This window comes from Hypomesus transpacificus, chromosome 26, assembly GCF_021917145.1.
Source record: "Hypomesus transpacificus isolate Combined female chromosome 26, fHypTra1, whole genome shotgun sequence".
NCBI lineage: Eukaryota > Metazoa > Chordata > Actinopteri > Osmeriformes > Osmeridae > Hypomesus > Hypomesus transpacificus.
The window spans coordinates 8,838,324-8,860,445 of NC_061085.1; the positions used below are offsets into that span (position 1 = coordinate 8,838,324).

General features: G+C 47.5%; 4 protein-coding genes and 1 non-coding gene across 7 annotated transcripts; 2 read left to right on the forward strand and 3 right to left on the reverse strand.

The window, feature by feature from the left end:
- The first annotated feature begins 226 nt into the window (after positions 1 to 226).
- On the forward strand, positions 227 to 7,954 carry ccdc17 (coiled-coil domain containing 17). Its single transcript, XM_047050053.1, has 20 exons — positions 227 to 439; positions 594 to 716; positions 1,017 to 1,146; positions 1,460 to 1,610; positions 1,753 to 1,842; positions 1,989 to 2,122; positions 2,271 to 2,396; positions 2,516 to 2,727; positions 2,813 to 2,898; positions 2,996 to 3,211; positions 3,481 to 3,703; positions 4,138 to 4,248; positions 4,419 to 4,472; positions 5,234 to 5,326; positions 5,410 to 5,579; positions 5,746 to 5,809; positions 6,286 to 6,468; positions 6,554 to 6,787; positions 7,729 to 7,850; positions 7,936 to 7,954. Exons 1-20 carry the CDS (start codon positions 227 to 229, stop codon positions 7,952 to 7,954), a joined length of 2,754 nt encoding a protein of 917 aa, XP_046906009.1.
- Positions 7,955 to 8,078: 124 nt separating this feature from the next.
- LOC124487521 (nuclear autoantigenic sperm protein (histone-binding)) lies at positions 8,079 to 13,589 on the reverse strand. Of its 2 annotated transcripts, XM_047049906.1 has the most exons (14): positions 13,382 to 13,589; positions 12,747 to 12,785; positions 12,511 to 12,624; positions 12,283 to 12,363; positions 12,008 to 12,117; positions 10,640 to 10,701; positions 10,483 to 10,559; positions 10,305 to 10,378; positions 9,942 to 10,130; positions 9,481 to 9,653; positions 9,238 to 9,312; positions 9,064 to 9,132; positions 8,604 to 8,732; positions 8,079 to 8,297 (listed from the first exon to the last, which is right to left on the reverse strand). In XM_047049906.1, the coding sequence occupies exons 1-14, from the start codon at positions 13,414 to 13,416 to the stop codon at positions 8,259 to 8,261; spliced, it is 1,266 nt and encodes a 421-aa protein (XP_046905862.1). In that variant the 5' UTR covers positions 13,417 to 13,589; the 3' UTR covers positions 8,079 to 8,258. The 2 variants fall into 2 exon arrangements, with proteins under 2 accessions (XP_046905862.1, XP_046905863.1); XM_047049907.1 differs by lacking the exon at positions 8,604 to 8,732.
- Positions 13,590 to 13,668: 79 nt separating this feature from the next.
- Positions 13,669 to 13,741, forward strand: trnar-acg. Its single transcript has one exon. It is a non-coding gene; the product is annotated as a tRNA-Arg (tRNA).
- A 186-nt stretch (positions 13,742 to 13,927) lies between these two features.
- Positions 13,928 to 17,330, reverse strand: akr1a1b (aldo-keto reductase family 1, member A1b (aldehyde reductase)). The gene is made up of 9 exons (XM_047049798.1): positions 17,050 to 17,330; positions 16,290 to 16,387; positions 16,039 to 16,158; positions 15,720 to 15,871; positions 15,277 to 15,472; positions 14,916 to 15,115; positions 14,551 to 14,623; positions 14,333 to 14,419; positions 13,928 to 14,240 (listed from the first exon to the last, which is right to left on the reverse strand). The coding sequence occupies exons 2-9, from the start codon at positions 16,368 to 16,370 to the stop codon at positions 14,175 to 14,177; spliced, it is 975 nt and encodes a 324-aa protein (XP_046905754.1). The 5' UTR covers positions 16,371 to 16,387; positions 17,050 to 17,330; the 3' UTR covers positions 13,928 to 14,174.
- Positions 17,331 to 17,674: 344 nt separating this feature from the next.
- Positions 17,675 to 21,359, reverse strand: aldh9a1a.1 (aldehyde dehydrogenase 9 family, member A1a, tandem duplicate 1). 2 transcript variants are annotated; one of them, XM_047049796.1, is made up of 12 exons: positions 21,193 to 21,359; positions 20,787 to 20,941; positions 20,499 to 20,644; positions 19,977 to 20,106; positions 19,720 to 19,854; positions 19,270 to 19,466; positions 19,010 to 19,150; positions 18,617 to 18,805; positions 18,442 to 18,529; positions 18,159 to 18,300; positions 17,930 to 18,042; positions 17,675 to 17,842 (listed from the first exon to the last, which is right to left on the reverse strand). In XM_047049796.1, the coding sequence occupies exons 2-12, from the start codon at positions 20,926 to 20,928 to the stop codon at positions 17,748 to 17,750; spliced, it is 1,518 nt and encodes a 505-aa protein (XP_046905752.1). In that variant the 5' UTR covers positions 20,929 to 20,941; positions 21,193 to 21,359; the 3' UTR covers positions 17,675 to 17,747. The 2 variants fall into 2 exon arrangements, with proteins under 2 accessions (XP_046905752.1, XP_046905753.1); XM_047049797.1 differs by having other exon boundaries at positions 21,188 to 21,359.
- Between the last annotated feature and the right edge of the window lie 763 nt (positions 21,360 to 22,122).

Genomic DNA, 22,122 nt, shown 5'->3' on the forward strand with positions numbered 1-22,122 from the left:
GTACATAATATGACCTTACTCATTCAAAGCTATTGACATGGTGACAGTAACTAACAAACAGTAGACAGTAGTCAAGGAAGCTGCAACACATTCTTTCAGTCAAGTAAAACAGATGCCGTGTACTTCTATTTTAAATTGGCCTGAAAGCTAAATATGTTACTGCTGTTTGCTTGAGTCCGTTACTAGAATAAGATTTACTTATTTGTGAGTTCAGCTGGGTGACCTAATGGAGACTCTGGGAGAGTTCAGTTGTCGGGACTGTAGAATGGATTTCCACTCCCTTGAACTTCTGGAGAAACACAAAGTTTTCTTTTGCATCGGGAGCGACGTGGGGGACCCAGTAGCACTGAGGCGGGGGGTGCAGGAGCGCAGGGACCACAGGAGAGACGATGGAAAAGGGGTCTATCCCAAACAGGCAGGAACCCCTGACCTTGTAAGGGTAAGAAAACAGTTCTTGATAGAGGATTCAGGATTGTTTAATTCAGATGGTGATAATGTGCAAAATAGAGGCCCCCTGGACGATGTCCGATAATGCTCAAAATACATATTACAGTGTGTTGGTAACTGTGGATACTGATTGGCCCTTCTAATAGTTGAGAGGACAGAGGGGTATAAACCCACGAAATCCTCACGGTGCGCAGCCAATTGTGAAGAGAGAGGACAGGCATCTGATTGGTTTGACTGAGAGCTCGGCTTTGCAGAACCTCGCAGAAGAGGTACATTATCTGCTACTGCTCTGGACTTCACACACAGCTTCAAATGCTCACCTATCCAGAAATGACAGCAGCTTGTTTACATCACTTGGCCAAATCATTCAAAAAATTTTTCTCTGTGTTAAAGTTTCAGAAATTGAGGATGTCTATCGAGGAGGGTATGCCAAACTTTCCCAAATGGCCAATTGAAACAGAGGTGTGTTTATTTCCATTCAGCTCACATTGATCAACACTTGTTACTCTTCCACGTCACCATTGTGAGTGACTTCCTGATCTTTCCCACTTTTGTGTCTGTGTCGGTAGGTGCCTGGCGACCAGCTGTCAGGGAGGCAGCAGGGTCACAGGGAGAAACTGAGGGAGATGACGGCACAACATGGCCGCCAGCTGGCTCAGATCCAGGCCCAAACCCACCTGCTGGAGCAGCAGAAAGAGGGTAAGACCAGGCCCCACAGACACCTGGAGGGGTGTTGGAGCCGTAACTGGATCAATAGGAGGACTGATGGGGGGTCCATGGGGGTCAGATGGCTGAGTGGTTAGGGAGTCGGGCTAGTAATCAGAAGGTTGTTGTTTCGATTTCGTGCCAAATGACGTTGTGTCCTTGGGCAAGGCACTTCACCCTATTTGCCTCGGGGAGAATGTCCCTGTACTTACTGTAAGTCACTCTGGATAAGAGCATCTGCTAAATGAATGTAATGTAAATGTAGGACACCAGTTTTATCATCTGTGTGTGTGAATGTGTGTGTCAGAGATTGCCCACCAGCTGGGGGTCCTGGCTGGACAGGGCAGCACTGCTCACCTGGAGACCCTGCTACTGGAGCTGAAGGAACAGGAGGAGAGGAACGAGGAGGCCCTGGGGGAACTCAGAGAGCACATCACCTCCCTGCAAGCTCCGCAGGGGTGAGGCCTCGCACGCCCATGCACACTCAACACAGGCACCCTCTCTCCTCCAGGACATCCAATCACTGAGGGGGTTTCATCTTGTTGTGAACGGTGCTATTTTCAGGGCCAAAGAGTCAGGCGCACACGTCGATTTACCCAGCCCCGACGGCAATGATGATGAAAGGAAGAGGCATCATGTCACCTTTGACCTCATATCCTCTGTCGATGGACCCCTTCACACCCAAATAAGGTATGCAGCATTACACCCTATACCTTTGCCTCATGTAGGCCTCCATGTTGCCTGGCTCACAAACCTACATGGACCCAAGTGGAACAACAATCTACAAATAATATTTCACTCTTATTAACTGGGTGTGGTTGTATTTCCTGTGACAGAGCCCTGAGGCTGGCCTACATGCAGTCTGGCGGTTCAGACCCGGCCGTTTTGGCCCAGATACACGACCTGCAGGCCGAGGCCCACACTCTGGAGCAAGCCCAGCCCGTTGGCCACGACAGGACCAGGAGGAACAGTGAGAGTCGGCCTAACACAGGCCCTTAGCGCTGCACGGAGGACACCATCTCCCCCATCGTTTGTCCTTACTTCTATATTTCGATGCATCCATGTTGGGATGAATGTCCCACCGGTTGGACCGCCTCTGATTCAGTTTCCCTGCCCAGGGATCAAGCCTTCACAGCGGGCTCGCAACCCCGAGGTGCTGGAGATGGAACAGGAGAACCAACGGCTGGAGGAGGAGATCCTCAGGATCCAACTGGCCAAGGGGAAACACCGGGGAGAGGAAGGTTGTCAATTGTTTCAAAATGTACCATGGCCCGCATTTGACTGTTTTTGACTGTATAAATATACTTGAAACTTGGATTGAGTCCACTGAGCCCATTGATTGTTGTGGGTCTCAACCCAGCAGCTATGGGGTCAGACCTCCACCACATGCAGAGAGAGCACATCCATCACATGGCGAGTATTCAGGCTGAGATCGAGAGCCTCCGCAGAGATGTCCAAAAGGCCAGAGAGGACCCCCGCCAACGCAGGCAAGCCCCACCACCTCCACCCCCTCTCCCGTTCCTGTCCCAGCCAGCCATGCATCCCTTGGCCCAGATGCACGCTTCTCCAGCCCTGGTAAAACCATCACCCAGTGGACGATTTCATAGTGCTGTCATTGTCTTATTGCATGTTGTAAATATCCATCTGGTCCGTCTTACAGCCCCAGCCCAGGCCACACTCCTCTCTTCTGGGAAGACGCATAATTGACTCCCTGGACTCTCTGGGGCCTGCTCCATATGACCCAGCGTTAGTCTGCTAATCAGCAAGTTCATTATTGCCTTTCATTTCACTGACTTTTAATACGATACTTTAACTTTTTTCTTTCATCTTCCCTGCATTACAGGGCAGGCTTTGTGATCTTTTTCGACCTAGTGCTGGGAGTGGACGCGACCCTCCAAGTGTTGCGTCTGGTGTCTGGTCTGTACTCTGGAGGGCAGGAGGTGGGCAGGCCTACTCCTCTGCCCCCGGTGCACTGCCAGCCTGGAGGGGCTCTACCCTACGCACACAGTTTACCCCCGGGAAACTACGCCCTCCTGTCAGTCAAACAGCCTGTGCCCAGGCGAGTCTTACAACCATGCTCTTTTGGACAAAACACCATAGATGACAAGACGTTTGCCCTATCAAAAAAACAAAAACATTTAGAACTCATTCTAATGAAGAGGTCTAAGATTATCTGGCGCCGATAATGGTTGCCTCCGTAGGCACCTTCCTGCCAAAGTAAATTCCTTGTCTGTGCAAACTTTCATAGCGAATAAAAACCCATTCTGATTCTGAGAAGACCGAGCGGTTACAGGTCGTTATGCGTGTCTGTTTGTCTCCTACCTGCAGGATGCAGCCTTCCGGATCATTCTCTCTGGTGGTGGAGGTCCAGGCTGCGGGGGGCCTGGACGAGTGCGGACAGGAGATCCAGAGACTGGCGTCATGTGGATGGGCCCGGCTCGATCTCTTCGACCCTCACAACCAGGTCCGCAGTGGACACTGGAGGGCTCCAGTCCGCAGCCTCCCTGTCCGACCCGCCCTCAGCCCAGGCCAGCTCAACTCAATCCCCCAGGTGATCCTGCCTGTTCACATCCTCCCTCAACCCTGGTCCTCCGGCCCCCCGCCCCCCTGCCCCCCCTGCCCCCTGCCCCCTGCCCCCTGCCCCCTGCCCCCTGCCCCCTGCCCCCTGCCCCCTGCCCCCTGCCCTGCATGTTCTAGATCAGTGGTTCTCAACCCTGGTCCTCAGGGACCCCCTGTCTTGCATGTATTAGATGTTTCCCTGCTCTGACACACCTGATTCAAATGAATGGTCGTTAACAGGCTTCTGCATAACTAGATAATGACCCATTCATTTGAATTCATTAACCTGGACGGTTAACAGTCCTAGCGCTTCATCTGTGACAGGACCTGACGCCGTGAATGGCGTCTACTTCCAGTCAAGCTGGAAAGGGGACGTGCGCTAAATGTGTGCGAGTCAGGCGTGTGTGACGTTTCTGTGTCTCTCAGGTGGGCAGCATGGAGCTGTGTGTGCGAGTGGTCAATGCCCGCGACGGTGACGTGCAGACCCTTGCTAAGATTGACCCGAGCAACACCACCCAGTACAAGTACCCTTCCATGGTAGGGTAGACCAGCCCTTCTTAACCCTGGTCCTCAGGACCCCCTGCCCTGCATGTCTTGAAAGTTTCCCGCTTCCAACACACCTGTTTCCAATGAATGGGTCGTTATTGCGCTTAGCAGAGGCCTCGAAATTCACGGTTGTTTTGTTGTTTGTCCAATACAACTCACAGGTATCCACTCATCCTGCGATGCTCCAAGCGAACCCTCCACCGCCTCTTTCAACAGTACAGCCCTCAGCAGCGAATCATTTCCCCTCTCTGCTCACTTACTCTGGTCACGAAGACCCTCCGCCTAAGGAGGAACCTAGTCAGAGGTGAGAGGAGAGGGAGATTAAGACCCTCAATTGACCAGAATCAGACTATTATATTAAGGGGGGGGGGGCTTTGTGTTATTACTGTCAGCTTTGTGTTATTATGAAAATAAGATCTGAGTTTCTCCTTATTGTTGATGATAATGTATTCCTTCAAGCAGTTTCTCACACCAGAACGTGAGGCCATGTATAACATATATAAATGTGTTTTGCATCAACCTCAATAGCATGTATTGTACTGCACACCACAAATAAAATAAAAACTCATAACTCATTTGTTGTTCTCTATCATTTTCACAGTTTTGATTTTCATTGCATCTACAATTTATTTCATGTTAAATGCAAGGATTTGCGATATACACTTAAGAGACATTGCAAATGGTCTCAAATGTATTGATGAATAACTGGCACCAACCCACCTTGTCTGCAGTGTGATAGATCCCTTGCTTCTAAAAAATGAAGAACAAGAAAGAGGAGCTAGACAAATGTTGAAAATCATTGTGGACAGGGTGAGTGGGGCACCTGAGGGAGAGGGAAGTCTTCGACTCACTGGCTACAGCCAAAAGACCGGAAAGGTAAACTTAAAGGTTTCTCTTGACAGTAATGACATTTGTGTCTCTCTGGCCGTGTTGAACTGCGTATCAGAGGTTACCAGTCCCTTGAACTTGTGTTCAGGTGCTGATGTTTGGAGACACAGGTCTTCACTGCTGCACTTCTACTGCCCGCTCCTCCACAGCACCTGGAAACTTCATCTTTGGAGAGCAACAGGTACGCTGGACATACAACACCTATGCTCACTGCAGTGTTGGTTAGAAAAGGCTTTTAGGATGAGCGTTCCTATTCCTTATTAGATTGCTCTCAGCGGTCTTGCGCCCCGAGAAGACATGATTCTGCTCCTGCGCTTCTACCTCCGGCCTGTAGGGAGCAGTGTGCCCTTCAGCGGGCTGGTCAAACAGAGAGAGAGCCCTCCATGGGAACTGGAGGACCTTGTGGGGAACCTGGCTGAGATGGGGGAGTTCCTGTCAGCCTGGGGGGTCTCCAGGCTAGCACACGCTCCCACACAGAGTCAGTACCTGATGACTCCAATTCTCATCGATATTTTTTTTAGATGATGAACTAAGTTCAGAGTCAGTGAAACTGCGTATTTATGATGGGGTGATGGTTGTGGTTTTGCCTTCCCTTTGTAGGTCAGAGACAAACTCCAGGCCAGACTACGATTTCCTGGAACACCGGCACCCATTCCGTGCCCCTGTACAGGGCTCCAGTGCCCCCTGCCATGGCCTTCACTAACCTAGTACAGTTTGTCTCACCCGTCTATACATTTACCACTTCCTGTTTACTCATCTGACCTAGTAAAACCACTGAACATCGAACAATGGGTTATGTGGGAGACTTCTACACTATTAATAAATATTTGTGTGTCTTCACCCTGCCAGCCTGAAGACTGTCTGGGTGCACCCTTTGAGCCCTACGGATCAGCCCAGGCCAGAGTGCACCTCTCCAGTGGAGAAGCCCCCCTCCTCCCCTTCCCCCCTCACTCTCCTCCCCCCTCCAGCACCATCACTGGGCCCTGCGTTAAGGTCAACTCTCAGTCACAAAGAGAATATGTAAAAAAAAAAAAAAAAAAAAAAACTATTTATAATCCCTGTTTTGCATCTTGGAGTTGCAGAGCCAACGGCTATCAGGCATGTCTCTCATGTGTGTTCTAATCTGTGGCCCTGGGGCAGGTGTGCGTTGAGGGGGCCTTGAACCTGCCCTGGGCGGCGTTTACCCTGGGGCTCTGCTCTCTCAGCCCCCCTGGAGCCTTTTACCAGGGGGTGCGCTGGGCGACCTACGACCCGCCACTACCCCTCCTGGACCTGGACCCCAGCAGCAGCACGTGCGCTCCCCGGTGGAGGGATGGCTGCAAGGTAGCTTGCTGCTTTCACCATCGAGACGCATTCCACATCTCGACCGGCTTGGCCAGCTCGTCCACCTAATCGGCATCTCTTGCAGTCCTTCAGTGAACGAGTGTCCCACCAACACTTCATCGCCATCATCCACCTCCACGCGGTGTCTGCGGTCAGCTTCCAGGACCGCTCGGACCCACAGAGCTCCGGAGAGGAGCAGGGAGACGGCCTGTCCTTCAGTCTGGAGGACCAGTGTTGGGCCGCAGCCCCAGTCTCGCCTGAGGGGGAGGGCCAGATCAGGCACCACCAGCTCCCTCTCTACCAGGGAGCACCATCACAGGTCGGTGTAACTGTAGTTAAAGGCAGTGTGTGACTGTACATTTGACTGTGTACATAAGGAGAGTCAGATGGCTGAGCGGTGAGGGAGTCGGGCTAGTAATCAGAAGGTTGCCAGATCGATTCCCTGCCGTGTCAAATGATGTGTCCTTGGGCAAGGCACTTCACCCTACTTTCCTCAGGGGGAATAGCTCTGGATAAGAGAGTCTGCTAAATGGCGAAATGTAAATAAAAAATTAACGTTGACTTCGTCATCACTCAAATAGCGTTATACTTTTCTGACAGGCTACAGCTGGTAAAAATTCCTCATTTAACAGTGTGCCGGTTGTGTATGGACGCATACTGTATAAACCTGTCAAAACTTTATATCCCAAGGCTGTTCTTAAGGCACTGGCAAACAGAAACTGCAGAAGTGTTCTGCAGAAGCTTCAGAAAAATGGTCAGGTGGGCACATCTGTTTTAATTTCCCAAACTGCCAGTAGGCACCGATGGTGACAAACAGGGTGTACTGACTTTTTCCTCTCCTGGTAGTTGAAGTTACTTCCTGGGGCATCTGTGTTTGTGCTGGTGGCCAACCGTCATGGAGAGCAGGAGCTGCCACAGCATAACACTAAGGTTAAATATTCATTTTTTCTCAAAACCCAAGCCTTAAGTGAAGGGATGCAAGTGAAAGTTAACCCTTGTGGCTGCCTTTGAATCACATGACCCAAAGGTTCACAACAAACAATCGTTGTGTTTACCCATACAAAAACAAATAAAAAGCTGTTTCTTTTAACCTTCGCAATGTGGGGGATCTGACACAGCCCAATGGTGAAAAGAAAATACTTTGCTTTGTTTTTGTATGAGGTAAAGTTGTCGCAATACGACCGTGGGTCACAATGACCCCAAGATAACATCAGGTTAAAGCGGTAATCTCAAAAGAATGACAAGATCCTTCTCTTCTAGAACACAGACATTTCCCAGCTACCAGTGGACCAGTTAGCCTCCTACACCCCTCAGCCCACTCCCCCCAAGGTCCCCTCCACACCTCTTCCTGATGAAACCCTCACCAGCCAACTGGCAGCTCGGTACATACAGGTGAGGCCTTCAAAAAAACTGAATACTAGTCACCATGGTTACAAATATTGTTTCTTTCCCCACCCCTCTCCTCAGCTGGTGTATCAAAGTCTAGGACAGCAGTCCGACCTCAGGGCCAGTCTTCAGCTGATGGGGACAGCAACTTAAACAGATATTCTGCCATGAAATCAGAACCATGAAAACGCCAAGACAAGAGTAAAGTCCATTCTCAGAAGTTGTTAAAGTTTGCAAATACTCTTTATTGATTTTTTTTTTTTACTACAAGTATACAAAAACAGCACACACACACACACGTCGTGAAAATGGATCTTATTTACAAAAACAAAGTGTTCAATGGGAAGGAAGGGAGTTGACATGCTCTGCTGGCTGGAAGATCAGGAAGTGGCAAGGAAGTGACATCACGCCGAAGACTCTACAGAGGTAGATGATTTTGCAGGCTGAAAAAAAAAAAAAAAAAACAAGTCTGCATTACATACCAAACAGTAAAGTGAAACTCGAGTTAGAAGTCCAGGACAAACTCATCCCAGTCCTTGACAAGGATCAACTGGCCCATTCTAGACTTGGGGGTTGTGCCCCATCCAGTGCACTTTACCCCCTCATGCAAGGTCGACACAACCTAAATAACTGTAGGAGTCAAGTAAACAGGTCAGGTGGAAGTTTAGGAGGGGGGGGGGGCTCCGACCCACAACAGCCCTATGGCTCCCTCTGCTCCCTACAGAGTGTGAGCCAGTCCTATCACTCGCCTCCTGTGCCTCTTTCCCCGGGACTCCCTTGCCGTTGCTGGCGGAGTCTCCGCTGCCATTAACTGTGGTTTCCTGTTTGGCCTTTTTAGCATCAGTGTCCTTTTTTGGGCTGTCTTCTTCAGGTTTCCTCTGTTCAGGAACACAAAGGGAGGTGGGGGGGAGGGTCTTAGCGCGTCACATCACCCCTGAACTACTGCATCTACTCTACAGACACACCGCAGCACAAGCACCAATCACAAGACTACACAACCTCTACAGACCACCAAGGCTTACTGCAGTTTGAATAAAAACACGCATTAAAACATGCACAATGCCCAATACACATGATTGGTAGGCAGAGACTGGAAAGTTTCCTTTCACCAGAAGCAAGCGACTCATGCAGTTAGAGTAGGGGGGTGAGAGCGACACGACAGAGGGATGCGTAACAGCAAGGTGGAGACGCCTGCGACGATGGCCTCACCTTTTTCCTGACCAGGTGGGAGATGTCGGATACGGAGGACGACGCGCTCTCAGCCGGCCTGGCGACAATCTGCGACACGAGTTCAGAAGTCAAATCAGTAGTGCAGTTCCCCCCCCCCCCCCCCAAAAAAAATTATTTGAATTCTACCCGTTTCAAATGAAATAGCAAGGTTACCTGGCTGGGTGCGAACGCTGAAGAGGACGGTCCTCCATTTTCACCGGGGAATGCTGATGACGTAGAAGCCCCACCCTGAGAGAGGATCTCTGGTTAGGAGCAGCTAAACAACCCCCCCCCCCCACCACCACCTCAAACTGGATTTATACAACAACTTGGGTCTGCTATTCTCAGGTGGACTACATTCTAAACAGTGTCCTGAATCTCTGGCTAGTTCCACCGTGGCCTCCTCCTCCTCCTCACCAGGGTCTGCTGGATGGCCTGGGAGGCAGAGCTGGACGTCCTCTGGCTCTCCTTGGCATCCTCCACCTTCTCTGCGATGTCTGGAAGCAACAGTTTGAGCTCGTCCAGCTCGCTCCTCTCCTCCTTGGCTCCCTCCTCCCCGACCGCCTTGTCGATGGCCTCCTGCAGCATGGCTAGAAGGAGCGGCGGCCAGATGTTTGAAATGCAGCAACTAGCCAGTCAGTGGATCACATTTTGTAAACGCTCTTATCCAGAGCGACTTAAAGTACAGGGACATTCTCTCTTCCCCCCGATGCCATGTCGTTTGGCACGGCCGGGAATCAAACTGGCAACCTTCTGATTCATAGCCCAATTCCCTAACCACTCAGCCATCTGACCCCCCCCCACACACACATCAGGAATACCCCATCCCTCAGTGGCACGCTGGTTCGGGTCAAGTGCTAGGTCCAAGCCCGTCTTACCCAGGCGGCTCTCGATGACCTTGATGGAGCTTCCGTAGTGCTGGATGGCCTGGTTGTAGTGGCCCGTGTAACAGAGGGTCATGCCCAGCTGGTAGTGGGTCTCAGCCAGCAGGCGGTTGTGGGGAGGGAGGTGCTTCAGCTGGAGGGTCAGGCAGTCCTGGAAGTCCTCCAGGGCCTGGGGGTAGTTACCTGCAGAGGGCAGGTAAGTGGAGAGAAGGTCAAGTCACTAAATGGAACACGATTGCCTGCGACTGCAGAACACCTCAAATCTGCCTTCATCTAAGGGACGTTCTGTACACACACGTCCTCTGGGTCCCCCACACGCACAAAACAGACATTCCTTTCTGTTGATCGGCAACTTACCAGATTCTGCACTAACTTCTCCCAGCTTCAGATATGCCTGTGCAGCCATAAGCTGATCCTCCTCGCTTTCCTTTCTGTTGGGATACAAACCAAGGCAGTCAGTCACTGCTGACAACATCCAGTAGGAGTCTCCTGAGGATGGCACCAACAAACAATATAATAACATGGGGACATTTACCTTTTAAAGATGACCTTGGCAACTTCCAACATCTCCCAAGCCAACTGCAAGTTCCCCACTTCTTCCTCCTCAGCACCCTAAAGAGAGCAGCATTTAATTGATACACTTCAACATATCACATCAAGTTAACATATGGAAGACAAGGAGGGAAGCTTACCTTGTCTTCAGCATTACCCTCTTCGTCATCATCATCATCCTCATCGTCATCATCATCTTCTCCTAATGGAGAAGCATAGAAAAACACGTTTATGTCAAGACATAACAGGAAATGACGTGCGGTTGAGCTATACCAGTGCGGAGTTAAACGTTTGTCCCAAGTGCAACGGCCGTGACACCAGCTTGACTCCTCCAGTCCCACAACCCACACCAAGAAGTGCTCGAAAACAAGTCTACTGCTACCCTCATCCATCTTCTCCTCCTCCTCATCCATCTTCTCCTCCTGGTGCTCAGGTTCAAGGCCTCCCCCATTCTCCTTCTGCTGAGGAGCAGCATCCACACCAGGCTTCTTCTCAGCTCCCTCTCCAGGAGAGGGGAGGGGCTTCTCCACCCCGTTCACGGGAGTGTTTACCTTCACAGGACTCTTCTCTAAGCCAATCACAGGAGTGTCTGCCTTCTTCACAGGACTCTTCTCTAAGCCAATCACGAGAGTGTCTGCCTTCTTCACAGGACTCTTCTCTAAGCCAATCACAGGAGTGTCTGCCTTCTTCACAGGACTCTTCTCTAAGCCAATCACAGGAGAGTCTGACTTTTTCAGCACCCCCTGTTCAGGAGATGGACTTGTCTCCGCCCTGCTCGCAGGAGGATCAGACTTCACAGCTCCCTTTCCAGGACTCTTCTCCACCCCCATCATGGGAGAGTCAGGCTTCAAAGCCCCTTCTGCGAGAGACACACTCTTTACTTCCTTGTTCACAGGAGAAGACTTCTCTGAGCCAATCACAGGAGAACCAGACTTCTCTGAGCCAATCCCAGGAGAACCAGACTTCACAGCTCCAGGACTCTTCTCCAAAGCCACCATGGCAGGATCAGACTTCTTCTCTGAGCCAATCACAGGTGAACCAGACTTCTCTGAGCCAATCACAGGACAGTCAGACTTCAACGGCCTCGCTCCAGTAGAGGAAGGACTCTTCTCCGCCTTGTTCACAGCAGAATCAGACTTCACAGCTCCTTCTCCAGAAGAGGAGGGAGTCTTCACTTCGTCAACAGGAGGTTCAAGCTCATTTTTGGCCGTGGACTCAGCAGCACTCTCTTCCTCTGTCTCCATTTCATCCTCCCCTTTTACAGCCTCAATCTTTGCTTCGGTGCCACGAGGATCTTTTTCTGCCATGGCATCATAAACCTGCATTCGAAGCTCATCTCTGGTTTGCTCTGCACCAGAGAGACGAATTAAAAAAACGTTTAATTGAATCACTCTGGGTGAAAACAAGGCCTCACTTACCAAACCCATGTTAAAAGTAGTCTACTGCCTTAAGGAGCTGAGATAGTGGGAAGCATTAAACAAATCAAGGTGGCTGTCCTACATACTGACCGTCAAGGTTGTCTGCGCTCTCGAACTTGGGGTTGTCCTGCTTCTCCGCCTCCTCCGAAGACTCTTCCGGAACTCCCTCCAATGCATTCCCCAGAACAGTGTTCTCCATTCTGCAACACACACTTGAAATCATCCGACCGTATGGCTCTTGCCTCGCGGCGAGTCACCACCCACTTGTCAGTGTATGAGCACGTGCTTAGACCTTAACGTGCTGTAAACTATAAAAAGGTGAGGCGCAAAAGCTTGAAGATGCTAATCGTGTAGGCTTCAGTTACCTGGCAAGCTCAAGGAGGGACTTTCCGCAAAGGAAGAACACTTCTCCACACTCGTCAGCTGTGTCTCCATACCTCTCAGCCCTGACAGGTTAACAAAACAAGAATCCAAATAAAGAGTTCAATCAACTGAGCAAATCACTAAACCATTATATACTTATTCAATTTAAATACAGACAGTAAAAATACGCGTTACCGCTTTCTACAATCACACGAGTCGTTTATACTCACAGCATGCCACAAGCCTCCTGGAAAACGTTTACAGCGGACACTACGTCTCCCATCACCAAGTGCCGCTTCCCTGTGCCAATCAACTTTTTTGCTTCCTCCATGACGTCAACAGAGCTGCGTAGAACAATTTAGAGTAAAACGGATTCATAGATTTGCACGAATTAGCTAGTTTGTACAAGATAAAGCATTCGATACACGAGACGAAGAAAAGTCATCATAACGAGGACACAACTTGCCTGTGCACAGCAGTTGATGAACAAGGTTTTTCTTCCATACTGCAAATACAAAAACAATGTTTTCATCCTGTTTAGCAGGCAAAACAACGCCATCTGCCAGTAGCCGTTGTAACTGGATGCCAGCTATACGTTGCGTTAAGTTAGCCGAAAGTCGATTATCATACGCCATCAACATCATTAATATGACACCTACAAGTACTGTCTCTTAAGTAAGTCTAGCAAGCACTTCCAAGAGGAATCGACCGAACAGCATTGGCGGTAGATTGACGCTGTCCGGTTATACACCTGCATCACGCCGAGAAGATAGGACGGGACATCTAGCCAGCTTATTTACTAGCGAGATACATCTGCTCTGTGCGTAGCTGACTGTATAGCCTCTGCTACAACAACACTATCAATTGTGAATGAGTTGACTAGTAGGAGTACAATGCATCCGTGTTGGCTACATAGCTACTTGCTGGCATAAAACTGTTAGCAATAAACGCGCAGGTGATAAGTAGCTAGCACACCTTTAAGGTAATGGCCTCGATCACCAGGTCATTTGCATCGACGATAGCTAGCTAGCGCAATGTTGCTATAACTAAGCTAGCCTAGGATAGTATTCTGATTCAAGTCTCACAAAGAAAATGGCTCACCTTCCTGAGCTCGAGGCTGCTGTTTCTTCTGGCATGCTAACAAGAACGATTTAAACGGGTAAAAGGTAGCTTGTTTGATTGAATTAACTAGCTACTTAAATAGCGTTAAATAGTTAATTAGTAGCGTCGAGTGCCAGCTTGTTGTTCTTGACCCTTTGTTGGCGCGTTTAAATAGAACCAGAACACTCCTCCTCACTTCCGCTGAACTTTCAACTTGTGCGAAAACGCGGGAGAATGAATCGGCTCAGTACGAACGAATCACTCCCGTGATTCCTCATAGCTTCATCGGGCCAGTGGCGCAATGGATAACGCGTCTGACTACGGATCAGAAGATTCTAGGTTCGACTCCTGGCTGGCTCGGTTGTCTTTTTCATACATTTCTGGTACAGTTTTAGACTGAGTTGGAAGAGAATAGTTATGTTTTCTTTTTTTGGCAGCATCTTATATTGTGGCATGTATTTTACCTTTACCTCATATAGTTCATTAAGATGCACAAAAATACAAAAAAATTCTCAGACATACGTTTTCTAATAAAACCAAACAATGAAGCGTTTATGAAAACTTTTATTATGGATGAGTATGTAATGTCTCAATCATGCTCTCGTTTACTAATCTATGACTAATCATCTGACACGTCACCTATGAACATTTCCATTTCCAGAGACTTTCAGTTCTGTCAGATCAATGTTCAGGATCCATGAAAAAGATGGAAGTCTTTAGAAAATTCGACCATCTTGGAGCGTGTTGAGGGAGCGTTTTCCCAAGGCACAGGCGGGAATGGCAGTGTGAGATGTCAATAGGGGTCGTTAAACGGATAGTGTGGATGTCCTGCATCCCTGGGAACAGGCTTCCCATCAACCTAAAGGAACAACAAAAGCAACTATCATCATGTCTCGTTTGAATTATGAAATGCTTAACAACCAGTTACAGGGAAACTTGGAGAACACTTACCATGATGGTGGGAACAATATAACGCCAGCCTTTGTTCAGTTCCACTATACTTTTCATCTCCTCTGCCTCGAGGGTAAAGTCAAACACCTGATAATAAACGGTGAACAAGCATCAATATGGAATCACCTTATCAAACATAACTGTTCGGTCGAACAACCGTGTCATTAAGTATGTCGCGAGTACTGTCATTGTGAAAGGCGCTTGTCGACAACACCCACTGTGATATTCTCTTTGATACGGGATTCGGTTACACTTTTAGGAATTGTTCCCACTCCGCGCTGGGCCTGCCACCTGATAATGAACAAAACCAAAGTTATAACATTTTAAATTTTTTACATTTAGTCATTTAGCAGACGCTCTTATCCAGAGCGACTTACAGTAAGGACAGGGACATTCCCCCCGAGGCAAGTAGGGGTGAAGTGCCTTGCTCAAGGACACAAAGTCATTTGGCGCGGCGGGGAATCAATCCGGCAACCTTCTGATTACAAGCCCGACTCCCTCACCGCTCAGCCATCTGACTCCTATATAAGGGAATTCTGTGAGGGCATCTTGGGAAAAGTCTTCACTGCAGTTTTGTTTTCACCTTAGAATGATTTGCGCAGGGGACTTGTTGTATTTCTTGGCCAGAGCGGCAATGATTGGCTCATCTAACAGGACAGGTTCATCCGGATGCTTCCATGCTCGATCTGGGGAGCCCAGAGGGCTGTAAGCCGTCATCACAAGGCCTCGGTCTCGACAATGTGCTAGCAAGTCCACCTGAGCCAGGTATGGATGACCCTCCACCTGAAGAGGCGTACCGGAACAAACAAACACACACAAAGACTGGTCATTTCAGATAGACAGGAAGTTTAGAAACACGTGGGATTGCAGAGAAGAAGATGGCAGGGAGGAGATAATTGAGAGGGGTCAACACAGGTCGACGTGGATGCAATTTCAGTCTTTACCTGCAGCACTGTGGGTTTGATGCTGGCAATCGAGAGAACATCGTCGATTTGTCGGCTGTTGAAGTTTGAGAGACCGATGGCTCTGACTAGACCCTTTTCGACCAGCTTCTCCATGGCAACCCATGTCAGTTTGTAGTCGATTTCGTCATACAGCATGCTTCCATCCTCCTTCTTAGGGAACGGCACATCACCTCGTCTAAGGGAAGGGAGGATGCTGATATATTATGAATTATATGAATAATATTAATTTACGCTGAAACTGAATGGAAACTGTCCAGGAAGGTTATGATCTTTTATCCATTTGACATGATGTGAATTGTTAACTTGAGTGTTACTTGGTACAACCCACATTCTGAAAATAATAGTATTGAATGTATGTGAAGACATAGTATGATGGCACGGCTGGGAGGATCTCCTCTCCTCTGGGCGGTGCAGGTGCTTACTGGAAAGCGTGAGGCCAGTGGATGAGGTAGAGATCCAGGTATTCCAGCCTCAGGTCTTTCAGGGTCTTTAGCAGAGAGGGCTCCACATCTTCGGGGTGATGCCGTGTGTTCCATAGCTTGGACGTGATGAACACATCTTCTCTCCTAAGCCCCTTTTGTACCAGATCAAAAGATGAGCAAAAAGCACACAGGAAAGGAAAGAAGACGTTTGTGCTCATTTGAACAGGAAATACACTGCATAGAAAAGCAAAATGACTGTCAATAGCCTTGATTTTAATTGGCGAAAGAAACTTTAAAAGCCATGCATTGTTTGGCTTACTTTGTCAGGCCCAAGTGTCTCCTGTAGAGCCTCTCCGATTTCAACCTCGTTGCCGTAGATGGCAGCACAGTCAATATGACGATACCCAGCCTGCAAGGCCCAAATCACTGCCTGTTTCACCTGTAAATTACCCCAAAATCATAACCGTGGATGAAATAACAACAACCAGTGTACTAGCCTACACCAGAAACCAATGTTACATCCTAAACAAATGGAATTCACGACTGTTTGTGGTAAAAAGTTGGGAGTACCTTTCCAGGCTCACTCTTCCACGTTCCTAGGCCAAGGAGGGGCATTTTTCGTCCGGTGTTGAGAACTGCAAAGTCATTCATGTTTCTGAGAGGTGCACCTGTATTGGAGAATATTCAAATAAACAGTGTTCACTTTAGAAAAGGGCAGAGACTACAGCTAGATGGGGTAGTGTAAATTTGTCTTCTACACCTAAAAAACTCGGGTCTGTACAGCCTGTCAGCTGACTTCCCGTCACCAGACCAGGAGTAACCACAAACCCATTATTCGACTCACAACAACGTTGGCCACCCATGTTTAATATATAACAATACAAACAGTAACAAAGAAATTACGCACAATTTTGGGTGCCCGAGCGTCTGCAAAACAAATTGATCAGTCTGTCGTGATGGCAAACAGCTTGAAGCTCAAATCCTTTGTATACTTTCAGTACAAGGTTTCACTATATGCTAGATAGCCAACCTGAGTTTTGGTCTGTGTGCTCACGTGCATACATATACAATTAAAGTGGTGTCACTTTCTAAACCAGTCTTGGCTAAGATGTGGCTATTTCTGGCACTGCAAGTTTATACCATACTCTACTTTATAAAAATATTTTTTGTAATGCTAATGTCAACTCAACCGTCAAAAGATATCCAAAATAACAGCTATGCGATTTAATTATCACCCGAGGTTTGATACAATGCATGGTCCACTGATTTTATCACGGCAGTCACCCATCAAAACAAAGAATAGCTTCGGTGTATATTTATAGCCACTTACTGTAAACAATTGACAAAAAATATAATTTTTCTTCGACCTGGCCTCCGGGAACGGCAGAAACACAGATCTATAATTCCCAGTTCAGATTTTCGAACAATACTTCATTTTGCTGATGTTTCCGTTTCCGGGATGTGAGCGTGGGCGGATCAACATTCGTAGGTCACTGCCGTCCGACCTACATTCATAACATCGTCATTCAACATCTTGTCTGCAGTAAGAGAATGTATATCGAGTTGTCCAAGTGTCAACTTAAACGGAACTTCCAGCAGGTTTCCTTTTAGTTCGTCTACCAAGTGTCTCCACATCCCCACTTGGGATACCTACTTTACTAATCACTGGATCCTGTGTTTGAGGCATTGATTATGTCGGTTTAAAAGAATGTTACTAATCATTTGATAAGAATGCTCAGTTTGTTTTGTTTGTATTGCTGAAGACAAACATACATGATGTGATTGACATAGCAAAACATTCTCCTTTGTCACTGAAATTCTACTCTGAAGTTATCAACGCTGGTACCTTTGTTAGAAAAGGTTGGAATTGGGAGAAAAAAAAATATGGAGTTAGTGTTGGCACTTCAATCCTACATCTACAAACAAAGGGAGAACTTCTAAATATAAAAGCATTATGGCACTTGAGAAATTAGTTTATTGAAGAAAGGAGAATAGGAATTCATCAATCGTCAAAACAGTTACGGGTGTCTAAAAAAGGCAATCCACATCTCCCATCTCCACAACTACAGTCTTCAGCTGGGAGTAATACTCGACGGTCACCGTGCCATTCTCTCTGCCGAAGCCTGGAGGAAAACAGAAATGCATGTCAAAGAGCTACTACTTAGTCCCCTTGAAAACAACGACAACACAAATAGTAAACGACAGCTCACCTGACATCTTATACCCTCCAAAAGGGAGCTCCACACAACTGTGATTGTAGTTGTTGATGAAGCATGTCCCGGCCTGCAGGTTCTCTGCAACCCTGTGAGCTCGGGATATATCCCTGCAAAAAACGACAGTCGAGCAAGACTCTTTAGCTAGTAGTTACACAGCAATCAACACGCAAAGAGAACACAGAAGTGCATGTGGGGGCGCTCATTTCGAGTACAGGGGCAGCACCTGGTGAAAACTCCAGAGGCCAGGCCAAAGGTTGTGTTGTTAGCCCTCTTGAGAACTTCCTCCTCTGTGTCAAAGGGAAGCACGGACATCACCGGGCCGAAGATCTCCTCCTTCACACAAGTCATGTCGTCTTTACAGTTATCTGTGTCGGGACAACAGAAGACAACATCCGTTACTAGAGAGTAGGCCTGACATCAAACTTATTTTAATATTTAAATGGAAATCAAACGTATAAGAGATTAGGCTTCCCAGGTGGATAAACCCGACGGGCGAGGAGACTCACCAAGGACACAGGGTGACATGAAATAGCCGCCTTTCAGTTTGGAGTCACTGGGAACAAAAGGTTCGCCCCCGCAAAGTACTTTAGCGCCCTGAAACAACCAAAACCCCAAATCGGTCAACTTATTGATTATGATGAAGGCAACAAAAAAAAAACGAATCTTAAGTTATTGGCATACCTCTTTCTTCGCTTGACTGACAAATCCCAGCACCTTCTCAATGTGTGGCTTGCTGATCAGCGCCCCCATCCGGGTTGCCTTTAACAGAGGGTCGCCCACAGGGATGGCCTTAGTCCTTTTGACGACCTCCTCCAGGAATTCAGGCATGATTTCCCTCTGCACGTACACTCTTGTCCCATTACAGCACACCTGCAGAGGTGACAACGTGTTGTTAGAAAACAGATTATGGCCTTGACTCAAAAGCACCAAACCATCAAGGTCACAGAGCATTAATAAATTATTTAAAGTATATTCTTGATGATGATGATTATGATGATGATTTCTATTTTGACCCCATAACAGGTGAATGCACAGAGTAGTCGAGAATGCTTGTAACTGCAGTGAATGTCTCACCTCTCCCTGAGACAGGAAGTTGGCCATAAGTGCCCCTTTCACAGCATTCTCAAGCTCACAGTCCTTGAAGATGATGAGAGGAGATTTTCCACCCAGCTCCAGAGTCACAGGTTTCACCCCCTTCGCAGACATTTCCATGATCTGAGTAGGCAGAAGTCATATTACGGACATTAATTAGTAGTAGTAAGTAGCATGACGTGAATCCTCCGTGTTCATTTTCACAGTTACACAGTTTGTGATCAGCTCTACGTGACCCATACCTTTTTCCCAGTAGGGACACTGCCAGTAAAGGAGACTTTAGCCACCATGGGGTGGTGGCAGAGCATAGTCCCTGTCTCTGCTCCCCCCTGCACCACATTGAACAGCCCTTCTGGGACTCCAGCCTCCTTGTAGATCTCAGCCAGAATAACAGCAGTCACTGGGGTCATTGGAGAGGGCTTGAACACCATGGCATTTCCTAGTAGCAATGAGAGAGACAGATGCACACACACAAAATATAAATCACCACAGGTGATTTCAGAATCAGAAAGGGGTTTTCTTCACCATGAAAGTTTGCACAGACAAGGAACTTGCTATGGCAGGAAGGTGCATACAGTAAACATCAAGGAATCTTAAATTTAAATATGTGGTTTAACTATAAACAAACATTTACATGATTTATGGGGGTAGAGGACACCTTGAGAGTCAGGAGGGGTCCGTTAACTACTCACCACAAGCCAGGGCTGGCGCAGACTTCCAGGCAGCGATCTGGAAGGGGTAGTTCCAGGCGCCGATCCCCACACAGACACCAAGGGCTTCCCGTCTCGTGTAGGCAAAGGCTCCCCCTGGAAGCTGGATGTGCTGCCCTGAAGAGAACGACAAAAAAGAAGCTATTAGTTATCTTGCAAATATGGCAGGATCATTTCGTATTATACTGGTGGTGACATTTTTTACATCTTTACTTTTTTCCCCGTTTTGGAGACCCCACCTGCAAGTGTGCCTGCTATGCCAGCATAGTACTCGATGCACTGCCAGGCAACATCAATGTCCACTTCCGCCTCAGTGATTGACTTGCCATTGTTGATCACTTCCAACTTGGCGATGTCGTCTCGTCTCTCCTGTTAACAGCAATAATAAACCATTGCACTGTGCTGTGCAAAGATAGGTGTGAAAGCCAACAACAGGCCTTTAATTTATATTAAAAAAATAACCCAGACAGGAGCAATAAATGTGTGATAAAGATAGGACCATTTCTTCAAATTATGACTCTGCGGAGAGTCTGATCTTTTAATGAATAACTAGGATTGCACAGTTGCTCAACAGTGTTGCTCAAGAGTGTGGTAAAAGGTTCTGCAAACGCCATCTACAGTTCCTGGAACACACCATCTTGTAAATTAATGTCAAAGGAAAGTTCCAGAGAAGTGTTTGTATCATAAGGCATTACATTAATCAGTATATATATTCTGTATTGTATCTGAATTATTTCCTTCAAGAAGTATTCAGGTCTCACCCTGATAATGCGTGCGGCCTCAAGCATGACGCGGGCCCTCTCCATCCCTGACATCTTGCTCCATTTCAGGTACGCTCCATGGGCACTCTGTATGGCCAGGTCCACCTCCTCTGACCCACAGGGCACCATGTCGCACAGGACACGCCCTGCACAGAGTGTAACAATAATGAGAGTCACCTCATGGCATTCTGTGTCAGTGATTATTAGAATCTCACAAATTAAAAATAGCTTTACTGAACCGCTTGAGCTTGCGGGTTAGACTTGGAACAACATATAAAACCTACAAACCAGTTGCAGGTTCGTAGACCGGCTCCGCGTTTTTACTATCCCGGGGTTGTACCCTGTTTCCACCCCAGTAACAGAGGGGTTCGGTCACAACAACGGTTCCTGTTGAGGCACTGGGCATCGTCTGGAGAAGAGGTTGCGCCATGTCTGGTACTTAGCTGCGTTTTGAAAACAAAGATCGAATCAACAATGTGTCAGTAGAAAAGCCTCAGTCTATCATGAACAAGCTAGCTATACTGACTTGTGGGTCCAACCAAGCTAGCTAGCAAGCCAATCAATGTCGTTTTAAGGCAACACATTAAGTATTTCGATTGAATAATTAAGCTACGCCACATAAACTGCTGGACGGGCTATACATGCATGAAAAAGCAAGATTCATATAGCGCATGCAGTAAATTACATACTTTACCGTTAATTTTGCCTGCTGCGCTGTTGAGGTCTGTTCTTCTCTGCAGTTTCGATCCTCTGAACTTTGTAGCAGAGCTTGAGTTTTGTAGACAAACGGAAGCATTCCATTGCTAACGACTGTCCCTTAACATAAACTTCCTCCCTACGCCCTTTCCTTACGCCTAGTATTCATTTTACATTTAAAAACTAAAACGTGAGCAGCCTATTTTGTATTTAAATGTTTACATTTGATGAACTATCCCCAGGGTTATAGTCAGGCCTTAAATTGGACTCTCGTAGTTGCTGCTGGAAAGCAAGGGCACAACTTTCTGAAATGGAATACGACCCCCTTTCGACCTTCATAAACTCACTTTTTTACGCGTTCTACGTCCCTCGAATAGTTTAACCCAATTATTTGTCAACTCTTGTGTAATTTTGATTACATAATGTAGGAAGAAAGTCGAAGTTATTAATTTAGGATTGCTTTATCGTAAAACAAAGCAACGAGAAAAGGCCTCTATGCACATATATAATTATTTGGGAGCGTGTGTAGATTTCCCTTCAACATTGACAAGGACACCGTATAAAACCACAGCCAGCCAACCACCCCTCAAACTCTGACCGACAACAATTCAAGTCCATCTCAACGTTACGCTAGACAGGACAGGCCTTATAATACGCCAATGTAATAGTGTGCAAATATCTAAATACAGTGAAAAGAATATCTCCTCACTTTGATGGCACTTTGTTGACTCCTTGGCCAAGACTGCTTGCATATGTGACCTTTGTATGCCTTGTGTAGTGTCCTGCAGACTAGTCAAATCATATAAAAAGAGAGGAAATGCAGCAATAAACTGAGAATAATGCAGATCTGCAGAATGCAATAGTGCACTAGTCTTTGTGTACCAGCATGTTCTGGCACTCAGCTGCCTGCTTTGGCCTGTGAAAAGGC

Excerpts from the sequence above, each read along its gene's own strand:
- ccdc17 (XM_047050053.1), top strand. The coding sequence starts at position 227 with ATGGAGACTCTGGGAGAGTTCAGTTGTCGGGACTGTAGAATGGATTTC. Across the intron at positions 4,473-5,233 it reads CTCCACCGCCTCTTTCAACA|GTGCTGATGTTTGGAGACAC; the intron begins GTACAGCCCTCA and ends ACTTGTGTTCAG. Across the intron at positions 6,469-6,553 it reads GGTGGAGGGATGGCTGCAAG|TCCTTCAGTGAACGAGTGTC; the intron begins GTAGCTTGCTGC and ends CATCTCTTGCAG.
- LOC124487521 (XM_047049906.1), bottom strand. The coding sequence starts at position 13,416 with ATGCCAGAAGAAACAGCAGCCTCGAGCTCAGGAAG. Across the intron at positions 12,364-12,510 it reads CAGGAGGCTTGTGGCATGCT|GGCTGAGAGGTATGGAGACA; the intron begins GTGAGTATAAAC and ends TTAACCTGTCAG. Across the intron at positions 10,560-10,639 it reads AGGGTAATGCTGAAGACAAG|GGTGCTGAGGAGGAAGAAGT; the intron begins GTAAGCTTCCCT and ends TGCTCTCTTTAG.
- akr1a1b (XM_047049798.1), bottom strand. The coding sequence starts at position 16,370 with ATGAATGACTTTGCAGTTCTCAACACCGGACGAAAAATGCCCCTCCTT. Across the intron at positions 14,624-14,915 it reads CCTGCGCAAATCATTCTAAG|GTGGCAGGCCCAGCGCGGAG; the intron begins GTGAAAACAAAA and ends GTTCATTATCAG. Across the intron at positions 14,241-14,332 it reads ATATTGTTCCCACCATCATG|GTTGATGGGAAGCCTGTTCC; the intron begins GTAAGTGTTCTC and ends TTGTTCCTTTAG.
- aldh9a1a.1 (XM_047049796.1), bottom strand. The coding sequence starts at position 20,928 with ATGGCGCAACCTCTTCTCCAGACGATGCCCAGTGCCTCAACAGGAACC. Across the intron at positions 20,107-20,498 it reads AGGCCGCACGCATTATCAGG|GAGAGACGAGACGACATCGC; the intron begins GTGAGACCTGAA and ends TGCTGTTAACAG. Across the intron at positions 17,843-17,929 it reads TGGAGGGTATAAGATGTCAG|GCTTCGGCAGAGAGAATGGC; the intron begins GTGAGCTGTCGT and ends GTTTTCCTCCAG.